Source organism: Perognathus longimembris, chromosome 9, assembly GCF_023159225.1.
Source record: "Perognathus longimembris pacificus isolate PPM17 chromosome 9, ASM2315922v1, whole genome shotgun sequence".
NCBI classification, from domain to species: Eukaryota; Metazoa; Chordata; class Mammalia; order Rodentia; family Heteromyidae; genus Perognathus; species Perognathus longimembris.
Genome location: NC_063169.1, coordinates 26,662,654 through 26,676,368, shown reverse-complemented (window position 1 = coordinate 26,676,368; position 13,715 = coordinate 26,662,654). Strand labels below are relative to the sequence as shown.

The following is a 13,715-nucleotide window of genomic DNA, read 5'->3' as shown; positions in this document are numbered from 1 at the left end:
GACTTTGAAGTTAGGCCCCACTTTACCACGCAAACCCCACTTTACCACGTAAACCTGAGATAAGCAGGCCCTGTGAGCAAACCCAGGGCAAGCTTATTAGGGTCCAGCCGGTCAAGAACTCTAACGACTGGGAATGCTTAATTCTAACCACCCCTAGAATGCCTCGAGCCCTGAGCCAATCAGATTTGTACTCGTAATCTTGCTTGCTTAAACACCTGATTGCTGTAACTTTGTTTTTTACCTTTATAAGCTCTGTGTAATCGCAGCTGGGGGCGGCCTCCTAACCTCCGCTGTGTAGGTGAGTAGGACAAGGCCCAGGCCGCGCCTCCGCTTGAATAAAGTCTTGCCTTGCTATTGCATTTCGGAATGTCTGAGTCTCGGTGGTTTTCTTGGTGGTGGTCTCGTGACTTGGCACAACACTAGGAAGGCTGGGTTCTGAGGATCACTATTCAAAGCCAGCCAGGGCAGAAAAGTCTGAGACTCTTATTTATGTATCTCTAGTTAAGCACCAAAAAAGCCAGAAGTGGAACTGTTAGTCAAGTGCTAGATAAAGTGCTAGCCTTGAGCAAAAAAAAGCTTAGGGAAGGCATCCTGGCTGAGATCAGTCCTCAGGATTGACTGGCACCAAACAAAAAAACCCACATATGGTGTTTTAAGTATCTAAGATAGATAGTCGCTCACCTGTGGCTGTGCAATACTTTTTGAGTAAATACTGTTTCCTTGCTGAGAATCATCAAAGTTTAAGATAGTTTTGTGGATAGATCATGATCACAAGTTCAAAATTTATAATTGTACCTATCTCTTGTACAACTTAGAATAGAAAAGGGATAGTTTTACTTCAGATACAAGAAAACCAGACTTATTTCTTTAAAAAGCCTATGCTGGCTTTAGTGCAAAGCTTAAAATGAGTAGATACAAGGGTGATCCAGCTATGATGTCTGTTAAACCCACTTGGTCACCAGGGTTGATTTGGCTAATCTGGCTGGCTAGGGGAGTGACCCCTTCCTCCCAAAGCTGCACATTCAATTGAAGAAGACAGCTTTTCTCAACAGAAGAAGCTTGGTCTTTGGTCAGAGGCATCCAAATAGCTGTGCTCCCCTGTTAGGACCACCAAACAAGCTCTCAAAGTTTAAAAGGATAAGATTTTAATGTAGTGAATTAGTTTCTTACCTAAATTAGTGGTATAGGTAGCCCTGCTTGAGGGATCTGTTTTTATGAAAAAAAATTATTATATTTATTTATTACAAAAGTAATCTTTATTCACATACTGTAGTGAAAACCTCTTCCTCAAATATCACATTTATGTTAAAGATATTAAGTATAATCTAAATCTAAAGATAGTTTTTCTTAGTGATAACTTTAAGCGGGCTTGACTATGAAACCAGTATAAAACTGTCCTGTGTTAGAGACCTGAAATACTTGGGCCCAGAAATGTTCCTGGTTTGGGATTTTTTTTTAATTGCATATCCAGATATCTACAGACAGAACCCAGATCTAACCACCAAATTCCTTTATCCTTCATTTGTACCTTGTACACCAACCATGGAGATAATTTTCTACAGTATTTTTAGTGTACCTAAATGTGGACTGTCACATGAAGTCCAGCATTTCCCTCACATTGTATCATGTCACTCGAAACATTTTGGATTTCAGACTTTTGGATTTGTATTGTTCGACCTATACTATTAACTACTAAGTTGCTACATGCCATGTAAGAGTGTGCAGCTAGTTTCTAGCTTATTTAAAACTTTTTGGACTGCTTTTTACTCTTAAGTTCTTATATGACCTATTCAGGAAACTTCCCTTTTAACAACTCATCTTTGTAGCTCTCATAAGATTGGCAGTTTAGGATAAACTAGAGCATCTCATATTTTTGTGAATACGTCTGTAAGCATAAAGCATGTGATTTCCTACAATCTCACAAAAGTATTTTTTGTAATTCTGTTGCAGTTTTCCCTGTTACAATGCCATGTTTGGGTTGGATGTCATTTGCTGAAGGGCATATTTCTCAGCACCCAGAGAAGAGGCCCTGAGTTCCTCCAGGACACACCTCCCCTCAACCACATCAGTACCCAGGAAACAGTGAAAGCTAGCTACCATCTTAGAAATGATAACGTCTTCCTAAAATGTTTTAAAATAGCTGACTCACTTGAGTCTGTTTAAGTAGAAGAAACGGATATGAAGTTTTTTTAATACTCTCATTTATAATAGTTTTTTGTTTTACATTTCTAACATGAATTAATGTCTTACATAGTCTATTTATAACAAAAATTCTAACATAAATATCCTATCTAATTGATGTCTATACCCTACATAGATTTGCTTTCAGAGTATCAAATTTTCATTGTGAGGTGTTACCTGTGTGCCAGCTAGCAATTTCATAAGATTGAGGAATGATGAGGTCCTTATTTTTGTATTTACTGAAGCAAGCATTTTATAGGCCAGTTACATAAATGAATTATGCATTTTGATGCCTAAGTTAATACCTTTGAGTAAGCAGTCTCTGCTACCATCAAATTATAATCGTTTTGTAATATTTTATAGATACATATTAAAGTATGAAAAACCTAAAATGTTCATCAGTATGTTTAATAACAGTTGTCTTATTTTTAAATGAAACGTAAAATACACAAAGATAAAATCCAGCTACCCAATACACTCATACATTGTACTTTCTAAATTAGTTCATCAGGATTATAGGTGTTGTCTTGCCTTTCACCTATATAAATGCCATATACTGTTTCCATTATGAGATTTTTGTTGTTGTCGTTGGTCTTGGGGCTTGAACTCAACTTGTGCACTGTCTCTAAGCTCTTTTGCTCAAGGCTAGCACTATACCACTTGAGCCATAGCGCCACTTTCAACTTTTTCTTGTTTATGTGGTACTGAGGAAGCTAACCCAGTGCTTCATGCTTGCTAGGCAAGCACTGTACTGCTAAGCCACATTCGCAGCCCCCAAGATTTTTAATAAGAATAGTCAAGTCCTTTTGTTTAAGTATTTGTTTTACTAGGCTCAGAAGCTGAGGAATGACAGTCTTAATGGTAAAAGTTAGACACAGAGAGTATTGTGTGTGTGTGTGTGTGTTCCTGAGGCCTGAACTCAGGCCTGGGCATTGTCCCTAAGCTTCTTTTGCTCAAGGCTAGCATGCTTACTACTTGAGCCACAACTCCACCTCCAGCTTTTTAGTGTTTACTTACAGATAAGAGTCCCACAGACTTTCCTGTCTAGGCTTCTTTCGAACCTCAGGTCCTCAGGGCTCAGCCTCCTGAGTAGATAGGATTACAGGCATGAGCCACTGGTGCCTGGCTTAAGCTATTTTTTTTTTTTTTGAGACAGAGTTTGGCTATGTAGCCCAGGATGGCCTCAAACTCATGATCCTCCTCTGCCTCCACTCAAGTGCTGGGAGTGCTGGGATTACAGGATGTGAGAATCTCAAGTGTGTTCACTGCCTGAGAAGAGAGGAGTGCCACTGTTGAAGGAGTGAACCTAAAGCTTCTGCATCCACACTCCACTACCCTCTGACAGTTGTGCAGTGAAAACAGGAACATGAGTTATTTTTCAGCCATAATACTTCCTCAGAGGGGAACAGTTATCTGTAGCCACAGTTGGGTACATCCCAGACAAAACACGCTCTAGGAGATTGTGTCATTTTTAAGAGGTCCAGTGTTTGTGTGTATGTGTGTATGAATATGAGAGAGAAAGAGAGCATGTGTAGCAGAGTGCCAGTCCCTAGATGCAAGAGGATACTGTAGCAGTGGTTGTCTTGGCTTTTTATCTTTAGGTGTTTTCTGCAAAACATATTTGAATTTGTGTTCCCCAATTTCTGAGATTGCCACTGTCCCCTCCCAACCCCGCCCGGGGCCCATCCTGGACTTGACTCTCAAGCCCTGGGTGCTGTCTCTGAGGCTATTTTTTTTGCCTTTATTTTTTTAGCTCAGGGCTAATGCTCTCACTTGAGCCACCGTTCCACTTCTGGCTTGTTTTGGTGGTTAATAGGGGCCTCATGGAATTTCTTGCCTAGACTGGCTTTCTTGCTCAGATTTCAGCCTCCTGAGTACCTAGGATTACAGGTGTGAGTCACCAGCACTTTCAGCCTTTTCTGAGTAGTTTATTGGAGATAGGCAACTAAGACTAAGCCTAGGCTGGTTTTGATCTGAGTAAGGATCTCAGCCTCCTGATTACAGATGTGAGCAGTCCCACCAAGCTCACTTTTTCCTTTTTTGAAAATGATAATTGGAGGGACAGGTAAGCCAACCCTCCAATTTATGATCTTTCTCAGCATCCTGGGATTGCAGGCCTGTCGAAACATGCCTAGCACCCTTCTGCCACTAACTTTTGGCTTAAGTGTGATATCTTTGTTCCAGAATGTTAAGGTTGGGCAAAAAAGGATTCAAATAATCTAGTGGGGAAAAAATTACAAGAGTTTAGAAATTAATCCACAAAGCACAAATTTCTTCCCCTAAAATGACAATAAAGCTAATTTGATTAATAAAAGTTTGCTGTCTTGAATCTAGAGTAAGCCCTGAAAGTTCATGTGGGCATCAGAGTGGTGGAACTTTTAGGAAGTAGGGCCCAGGTAGAGGAAGCTCAGTTACTGAGGGTGTTCTTGAAGGGACTATTGGGACCTTGGTCCTTTTCTGCCTGTCCTTTTGTTTTCTGAACATGTGCTGGCCAAATCATGGATTGGGCTCATGGAACTTCTTACCATTTACCATTGTGATGGCAAAAATTGTTCAAATGTCTTAGAGTACTATAATCAAGAGTCCTGGGTTTAAGGCTGGGAATGTGGAGAGTGCTAAGAAGCCATGGCCAGTGCTCAGGCCCTGAGTCCAAGCCCTAACCGACTGACTATGAAGTCCTTGAGTGAGAGGACAGACACCTAGAGAGCACTCGAGGCACCCCAAGGGCCTGACCCGCAGCACCCGTCGAAGGAGGAAGGCCGGGAGGGAGTCTGGTGACTGTAAAGGGGTTACGGGATGGAAGGCATCCCTGTCCACTCGGTTCTCTTTTAGAGTAAGGGTCAGATTCCCAATTCAGGAGTCCCCGAAGCTGGATGGGACATGACCAGCCAAGGAGGCGGGGGAACCCTCTGGTGGGGGCCACATCTAGAAAGACAGGCAGAACTGGGGCGAATGTGGGCGCACAGGAGGCCTGGCCACCACAAAGGCCACATGAAAAGTCAGGGTGTGACTTCAGAGAAGAGGCCCCCAGGGGTGCGGGTCACCTGGGTGACAGGGTGCTGGGCCGAGACCTGGGGGAGCACACCTCCCGGAGGAAAGCAGCGCCTGGGGGCAGGGGGTGGCCTAACAAAACCCATTCATTCCATTAGCAGCAGCTAATAAAAGCGAAATTGAAGACAGCTCATTTTCAGTTCTCCACCTTCATGTCACAAAAGTATGTCTTTTATGATGAGCCAGTGTTGAGCCTTCTTTTTTTTTTTTTTTTTTTTTTAAGTCTGAAGATCCTTCTAGTTCTGGTCATTCTTAAACTCAAGATAGACTACCAAGAAAAATCTTCACCATGGCTCTAATACTCATCCCAAGTTTCTGCCTTCGCTCAGTTCTTGAGAGAAAGCTTCCATTAACAGTGAAATGCTTGGACCTAGCTCTCCTGGGAGTTTGGAACTGGGACCATTGACATGAGTCCTAGGGTATTTTTTGCTTTCCTTTTGGCAGTGCTAGGAAATGTCTTCTCATCCACCAAGCAGGTAGCTGACATGGTTTTAGTCACGCGTATTTTACAGCATTAAAAAAAAAAAATTCAATATGGCCAGTTGGCATCTTCCTATCTGACAAAACTATGAACCAAGTGTTCTTGTTCATGCCAGTAATAATAAAGTACTATAGTTGGCTTCATATGTAATGGAGTTTTATCCAAAATTATCCCTTAGTAGAGAGGGAGTTATTTTATATTTGAAGTTCTTTTTTTTTTTTTTTTTTTTTGGCCAGTCCTGGGCCTTGGACTCAGGGCCTGAGCACTGTCCCTGGCTTCTTCCCGCTCAAGGCTAGCACTCTGCCACTTGAGCCACAGCGCCGCTTCTGGCTGTTTTCTGTATATATGGTGCTGGGGAATCGAACCTAGGGTCTCGTGTATCCGAGGCAGGCACTCTTGCCACTAGGCTATATCCCCAGCCCATATTTGAAGTTCTTAAACACATTGTGTAGGTCTCTCTTTTCTTCTCTCTACTGTCTATCAATAATAAAAAAGTGAAGTAGCATCTTGAGAAATATATTAATGAAAATTATTTCCAGCAATACTAGTATTAGATACTTATAAATGACACTAGAGGATTGCTAGAAAAAGTAGCAAAGAAATTTAATATGAGTTTAATCATTCCTTAAAATCACAACTGTGGCTGTCAATGCTCATAAGCTTTTCCCAAACCAGTCTTGTGTGATTATGGGGTAAAGTTTGAGAATAAGCACCTGTAAGATATATTAGATGTGCTACTAAGCAAATAGTTTCCATGGACATCTGTTATGGAATAGTTATGCCCTCCCTCCACCCCCCAAAATGTACATGTTGAAGCCCTAACTCCAAATATTATGTTTTGGAGACAGGACCCTTAAGTAACTGAGGTTTAATGAAGTCATTTTAACTAGGTGGAATTAATTTGACCAGAGAGAAGTGGAAATCCGGACACAGATGGTACCAGGGAATGACTATTAGGAGGACCAGCAAGGAGGCAGTGCCCAAGAGAGGCCTCGGCAGAAGCCATATCTACTGGTACTTTCACCTTCGACTTTTGTGTCCAGAACTGTGATGTTTCTTTTGTCTGAGCTCCCCAGTCTGTGGTGCTTTGTTATGGAAGTTCTAGCAGACTAGAGCATTCTCTATGCTAGCTCAAATACTGGGTTGTCCCCAACAAAGAGTTAGAAGTGTAGATAGCATGCCCTGCAAACCTTCCCCATGACTCACTCAGAGGCTCTGGTGATGAGGAAGAAGGCAGTGGCAACCATATTCATGAGAAGCTTGAGATTGTTTATAACATATGAATGGAAAAAGCAATGTTTATAAAATAATATATCTTAAGGTTCCAAATGATTTCATCTATGTTGTTAATTTTACTACTGGAGTTTACCAGAAACAAACAACAACAAGCCAAACTTGGCTGGGGAAATAGCTTAGTGGTAGAGTGCTTGCCTAGCATACATGAAGCCTTGGGTTCAATTCCTCAGCACCACATAAACAGAAAAAGCTAGAAATGGTGCTGTAACTCAAGTGGTAGTGCTAGCCTTGAGCAAAAGAAGCTCAGGGATAGTGCCTAGGCCCTGAGTTTAAGCCCCACAACTAGCAAAAAACAAAACAACAACAAAAAAAAACCCATAACTTATTTTGATGAACTTTTACTAGAAAACAAAAAGGGGGAATTTGCATTGTATCTAGGATTTATGTTTATAGGTATTTTTTCTCATGATTTTAGTATTTATTCATGATCAGTCAAGGTAACTTCAAAATGAAACAGACATTTTTGTGTATACAATTCTGTTTAATAAAGTACATTTCAAGAATAACAGATTTGTTTGGGTAAGTTTGTTTGGGTAAGTTTGGTTGGGGTTGATCTAGATAGTATGTAAATACACAGCATTAAGAACTCTGTTCTAAAATAATACATCAAATTAGAACCCATGCCGTGATATTCAGTTACCACTGGGCAGCCCCTGCCTGGCACAGGGGCTTCTAAATCCTGAGGAGACCCTGTTTTCTGGTTCATAGAAAACTGGCATTCCCTGAGGACAAATGCAGACGGATGCCCAGTGATAGCTTCCTGTTTCTCTTGCTTTTTGATGTTTTTGTTCTCTTAAGGAACTTTGTGAGTGTTTCTTATTCTCATGAGTTACAAAGGTAGTCCCAGATTATACATTTTCTTGAAATGGCCATGCAGAACAAATTAGGCTTTCCCTAAGTTGCGCAGTGATGATATTACATTACTGAAAAAGCATGTCACTTTGAATGAAGACCTGCTCCAAGGGAGAAATAGATGCTTATACAAAATGGAAGACTTAACACAGTTTTGTACCCTAGTGATCTCTATAACAGACATATATCCTGTCTTCAAAGTTTTACTACCAGAGAGAAATGTCTAGCAAAGTCAGAAGAGATTTCACCAATTCAAAGAGCTTCTCCTATGAAAGGTAAGACCTTTGAATTGCAGCTTGTAAATAAAAATCATATGAGTATTATTGCCTTTCATTAAACATGAGAAGATAAAAAGAAGTAGTAGGCCGTGAACAGAAGCATGGGTGGAGATGTAGGGCCATGCTGATTTCATGCAAATGAGCTCTAGGTACTGCTCAGTTTCATCCAGTTCAGAGACTATAATGACACTCATATGAAGGAAATCACTCATGTGAATTAGCATATGAGGTCTAAAAGAGGTTGGACAACAAATGCACCCACAGCCCAGTTATTCTGCTTTTCCCTGGATAATGGCATCAGTTGCTATAGTAACATATTCCTGAAGCACCTAGTATAATGCTATATATACAGTAGGTTCTCAATACACAAAAAGCGTCTTGTCAGTGCAACCTTGGAAACCTATACAAGAGATAATAAAAATACAGGGGGGTACTGAGTTTTTTTTTTTTTAACCATTAATTCTTTCTCATCCTACAGGTATTTCTCTGGTGCATACCAGGAAGAGTATGAGGCTTACAGAATTACAGGCATCTATGAGAAAACAGACCAGTATATTAGATTGAATAAAATGTATGCTGCTGGAAAAATGATCCTGGAGTATTTATCAATGGCATGGGTGTTGATCCTCATGCTCACGTAGCTGTTTCTTGGGCTTTTCCTCTGCAGGGAGCTTCTCTCTGAGGCCAGAGTCAGCTGCACCATCATCCTGTCAGGCTTCTCTCCATTCTCAGGCATGTAGCTGCCCAAGTCATTCACCTCGCCATCGCTGTAGCTGCCGTCCAGCATCACTGCGCGGGCCTGGGGCAGCCCACAGGTGCAGGGGAGCTGCGAAGACAGCAAGCACACACCCAGGTGAGCTCAGCACTGTTGCTCACGCAGAAACCTGCAGAAGCATGGTATCGTGTGTGTGTGTTTGTGTGTATGTGTGTGTGTGTTAGACTGTCTTTTTGTGGTTTTAGTCTCCAAGTTAAAATGATCATGGTGTCATTACGAACAGTTACTCTGTCAGTCCACTGGCCTAGCAACCCCCCATAAGGCCCAGGGTTTGATCGCCAGCAACACACACACACACACACACACACACACACACACACACACAATCTAAAATAGTAGATTCAACTTTTGTTCAACTAAAGACTCTATATCAACTCACAAAAAACAAATAGCACAATGTCATAAGATCATAAATACCTAAAGGAGGAGGACTTGACACTTCCAGTGAAGGGTTGTTTGTGTTTTCCTTTCCTCCCCATCCTCTTTTTCCTTTCCTTTCTTATTTTTTTTCACCCACTACTGGGGATTGAACCCAAGGCCTTCTGCATGCTAAATACATACTCTACCACTGACACGCACTCTAGTTTCTCCTGCCATCCTTTTCTTGACACAGCATCTCACAGTGTAGCTCAAGCTGACCAGGCACTTCCTTGCTATCTGAGGTTGAGCATCACAAATACTGGCTTTACTGCATATGCTATCATGCCTGGCACCAAGCCCTTGGTAAACATGCTTACAGATCACATTATCATGAGTGGTAGTTGGAAAGGTGGCTATTTGGGTAATAGATTACTACTATATAGTTAGATTTTATATTTTATTTATTTTTTGTCAGTCATGGGGCTTGAACTCAGGTCCTGGGTACTGTCCCTGAGCTCTTTTGCTCAGGGCCAGTGCTCTACTTCCTAGATTTTATCTTTTTAATGAAAAATTATCTCTAACTAGCTTTACCAAAACCAAACCTATCGACAAAAATAAATTCTATAACCTGGTATCTCATGCGATACTATACCAATATCTAGCCAATATTCACAATCTAGAGGAGATTGCCATCTCCATCAAGTTGCAGACTGAAGGGAGGAAGAAAAGGTAAAGATAACCTGACAAATGATGACAGATGAGAGCACATTTGAAGGAAAATCCCCTGGAACAAGGGGAGTTTGTTCCTGAGGGATTCTTTCATTGCATCTCTATATTCATAAATAACTTGGTCCACAATGTTCAGTTGTCTCCTCCCTTTCCCTCTTCCTGATATTTTTTCACTAAACTCTTAACACTACCATAGAAACGATGTCTCATTTAAATTTGCTGATCAACTCCTGGTTCAGAGTAGGTAGAAGATGTAGTCCAGAGTAAATGTCATACTGTTATAACACACACCATTCTGGTTGCTCCTCACAGGAAGTGGGTGAAGGAGGTGGTATCATGGCCCAGTTTTACAGAAAGGCTCAGACCTGCCCACAGTGCCAGCACCAGGCCCTGTATGTTACCTTCTCCCGCAGCTTCCGTTCCTTCCGCTCCTGCACGGTGGTCAGGTAGTTGACGGCTGCGTACTCCAGCACCGAGAGGAACACAAACACGAAGCTGACCCACAGGTAGATGTCCACGGCCTTGATGTAGGACACGCGGGGCATGGAGGCATTCACTCCTGTGATGATGGTGGACATGGTCAGCACTGTTGTGATGCCTACAACAAACATTGAGGGCAATGAACGCATGTGTTTGGTTTTGACTACATAGAAGATGGTGTTGTGTCTGGCTGTCAGGTACTAGAAGATCTCCCTCCCTCCCCTCTGTCCAGCAAACACTACTCAACTTTCACGTTTTAGCAGGTGTTTTTATTTGTTTATTTTTAGGTCAAGCAAGTCTGGGGTTTGAACTCTGGGCCTGGGGCTCTCTGTCCCTTAGCTTTTTCACTAAAGGCTACCACTCTATCACTTGATCACACTTCTATTTTGACTTTTTGGTGGTTAATTGGGAATGTCTCTTGGATTTCTTTGTCCTATCTGGCTTCAAATTTTGGTCCTCAGATTTCAGCCTCCTGAGTAGTTAGGATTATAGGTGTGAGTCACCAGTGCTTGGGGAAGATTCAGCTTTTATAATTTTCTGGTCCTCTGCTTATCATGTCCACATTCTCCCCTCTGTAGACCCCGAGTACTCATCATATCATTGCATTGCTTTAGCCCTCTGCAGAGGACCTCACACATTGCAGCATTAAGACGTTTCTTTCAATTCGGTTTTTTGTTTTTGTTTTTTGTGCCAGTCCTGGGGCTTGAACTCAGGGTCTAGACACTGTCATTGAGCTTTTAGCTCAGGTTAGCACTTTACCACTTGAGCCACAACTCTACTTCTGGCTTTTTGCTGATTACTTGGAGCAAATAGTCTCAAGGACTTTCTTGCCTGGGCTGGCTTTAAACCTTGATCCTTAGATCCAGCTTCCTGAGTTAGTTAGGGTTATAAGCATGAACCATGGGTGCTTGGCTTCGATTCAGTTATTCTTTTGGGGGGGCAGGGGAGCAGTCCTGGGGCTTGAACTCAGAGCCTGAGCACTGTCCCTGGCTTCTTTTTGCTAAGGCTAGCACTCAACTACTTGAACCACAGCACCACTTCTGGCTTTTTCTGTTTATGTGGTGCTGAGGAATCGAACCCAGGGCTTCATGCATGCAAGGTAAGCACTCTACTGCTAAGCCACATTCCCAGTCCTCGATTCAGTTATTCTCATAACAGCTGCTATAGAGTCTTGTAGTTCTGACTTATTTTTATCACCTGTCAGGCCTCCCCAGAAGCCACCCCACAATTTTACCAAGGATGATGGTGTTAACTTCATTTGTGGAAAGGAGAGTTTCAAACTAAAATGCATATTTACTTGGCACACAAGCTGTTCAAGTTACAGAATACCTATTAGAAGATAGGGCATCTGTCTGTGGAAATTTGCCCAGAATTTCAAATTAAGCTCAGAACATTTGCTTGGCCAACATCAACTCACAGGGGATTAGGGTCACCCTCAGGGCTAGATCCAATCCATTTTCACTAAAACCTGATGGATCACACACTCCCTTGCAGGCCCTGACCTGTCCGAGCAACAGCACTTGTACAAATAAATAAGACATAGTTAATGGCAAGTAGCCATTCTTGGTTCTAACCCAAGAAATACTGGGAGAACTCAAAAATGTAGTTTCTTGGGGCTGGGAATGTGGCTTTGTGGTAGAGTGCTTGCCTAGCATGCATGAAGCCCTGGGTTCGATTCCTCAGTACCACATAAACAGAAAAACCTGGAAGTGGTCCTGTGGCTCAAGAGGTAGAGTGCTAGCCTTGAGCAAAAACGAAGCTCAGTGACAGTGCCCAGGCCCTGAGTTCAAGCCCCAGGACTGGCAAAAATAAATTAGTTTCTTGGAAGTGGCATTGTAGCTCAAAGTGGTAGATCACTAGCCTTGAGCACGAAGAGCTCGGGGACAGTGCCCAGGCCCCAAGTTCAAGACCTATAACCAAGACGTGTGTGTGTGTGTGTGTGTGTGTGTGTGTGTGTGTGTGTGTGTGTGTTGTGTAGTTTCTTGGTCCTCAGCCATTCCAATTCTTCTTCAGGTATGATGAAACCCAAGACATCATTTAACAAATTCTCTCAGATAAATAGTCCCTTGGTGCACCTTTTGAGAACAAGCTCTGTTATAGGCTATGATACATTCTACAGATGGGCACAGAAAACATCCAAAGGGCAGGTTCTGCACCCCGGATGTGGCTCCAACAAGACTAAAGCTGGGGTGTCCAGATGGACACTGATGGGAAACTGTTCTCCTATATAGAGTCTTCATTATGAGATTTTCCCCTGGGAATCAATACCCTGGAGAATTTTCAAATTAGAATGTGGAAAGGACCAATTGTAAAAGAAGGATGTCTATGTGGAAGGAATTCCTTATGTTTTCTGATGCTTGGACAGTGTACTTGAACTTGAAATGTCCCTTACCTAAGGGGACTCTGGCCGGCACAGCTCTGCGGTCAATCCAGAAGGACACCCAGGAAAGCATGACCATCAGGGTGGCAGGGAAATAGGTCTGGAGCAAGAAGAAGAAGATGTGGCGACGCAACGTGAAATTGATGTACAGGCGGTTGTACCAGCCTGAGGAATAGAGGGAGAAAAGAGAGTGTGCTTCTCAGCTTTCATAAAACAGGTTTTACTCAGGGACTCATAAATGCCTTAGAGAGTCCACTGAAACTATACATAACGTGACAGAGTGGAAGTGAGGAAAAGCAGGGAAGAAGGGCATGTATCATAACCCACACCACCTGCGGGAATCCATCTCAAAACTTTTTCAGCCATCCTCCTAAGCACAAAGTGAACCCCTAAAGAAGGTCATTTAAGCTTTTTTTTTTTTTTTAAGAAAAAAACCTTGTTTCCACTCCTGGAGTTCATTTCAAATAAATATTATATGACAAAATGCACAAAGGTATTGTGCCTTTGTGCTCCTTTCCTAAAAGTATCCTCCTTTGGTCTCATTGTATGTAAATGTCTAGAGTCCTATCTAATTTATCATGTCCCAGTGTATTTTAGAGCTAGCTTGCACATATGAGAGAAAACATGTGCTGTTTATGTCTCTGAGCTTGGGTAACCTCATTTAACATGATTTGTTCTAGACCCACCTATTTCCCTGCAAATGACATAGTATTATTCTTCCTAATGGCTATGTCAAATTCCACTGTGATGGATACCATGTGTTTTTGATCCACTCATCTATTGTAGGGCATCAGAGTTGGATCCATAATATTTGATTTCTTGTTAGTCATAACACAATTTATAGCTCAGCAG

At 42.1% G+C, this 13,715-nt stretch overlaps 1 protein-coding gene across 3 annotated transcripts in view; it reads right to left on the bottom strand.

The window, feature by feature from the left end:
• Window positions 1-7,334: 7,334 nt before the first annotated feature.
• Window positions 7,335-13,715, bottom strand: part of Gabrr1 (gamma-aminobutyric acid type A receptor subunit rho1) — a 33,294-nt gene continuing 26,913 nt past the window's right edge. For all 3 annotated transcript variants that reach the window (XM_048354603.1, XM_048354604.1, XM_048354605.1), the window contains 3 exons: window positions 12,876-13,028; window positions 10,405-10,601; window positions 7,335-8,965 (listed from right to left, as the gene is read on the bottom strand). In XM_048354603.1, the coding sequence (XP_048210560.1) occupies window positions 8,672-8,965; window positions 10,405-10,601; window positions 12,876-13,028 (644 nt within the window). In that variant the 3' untranslated portion in view covers window positions 7,335-8,671. The remainder of the gene's footprint in view (window positions 8,966-10,404; window positions 10,602-12,875; window positions 13,029-13,715) is intronic.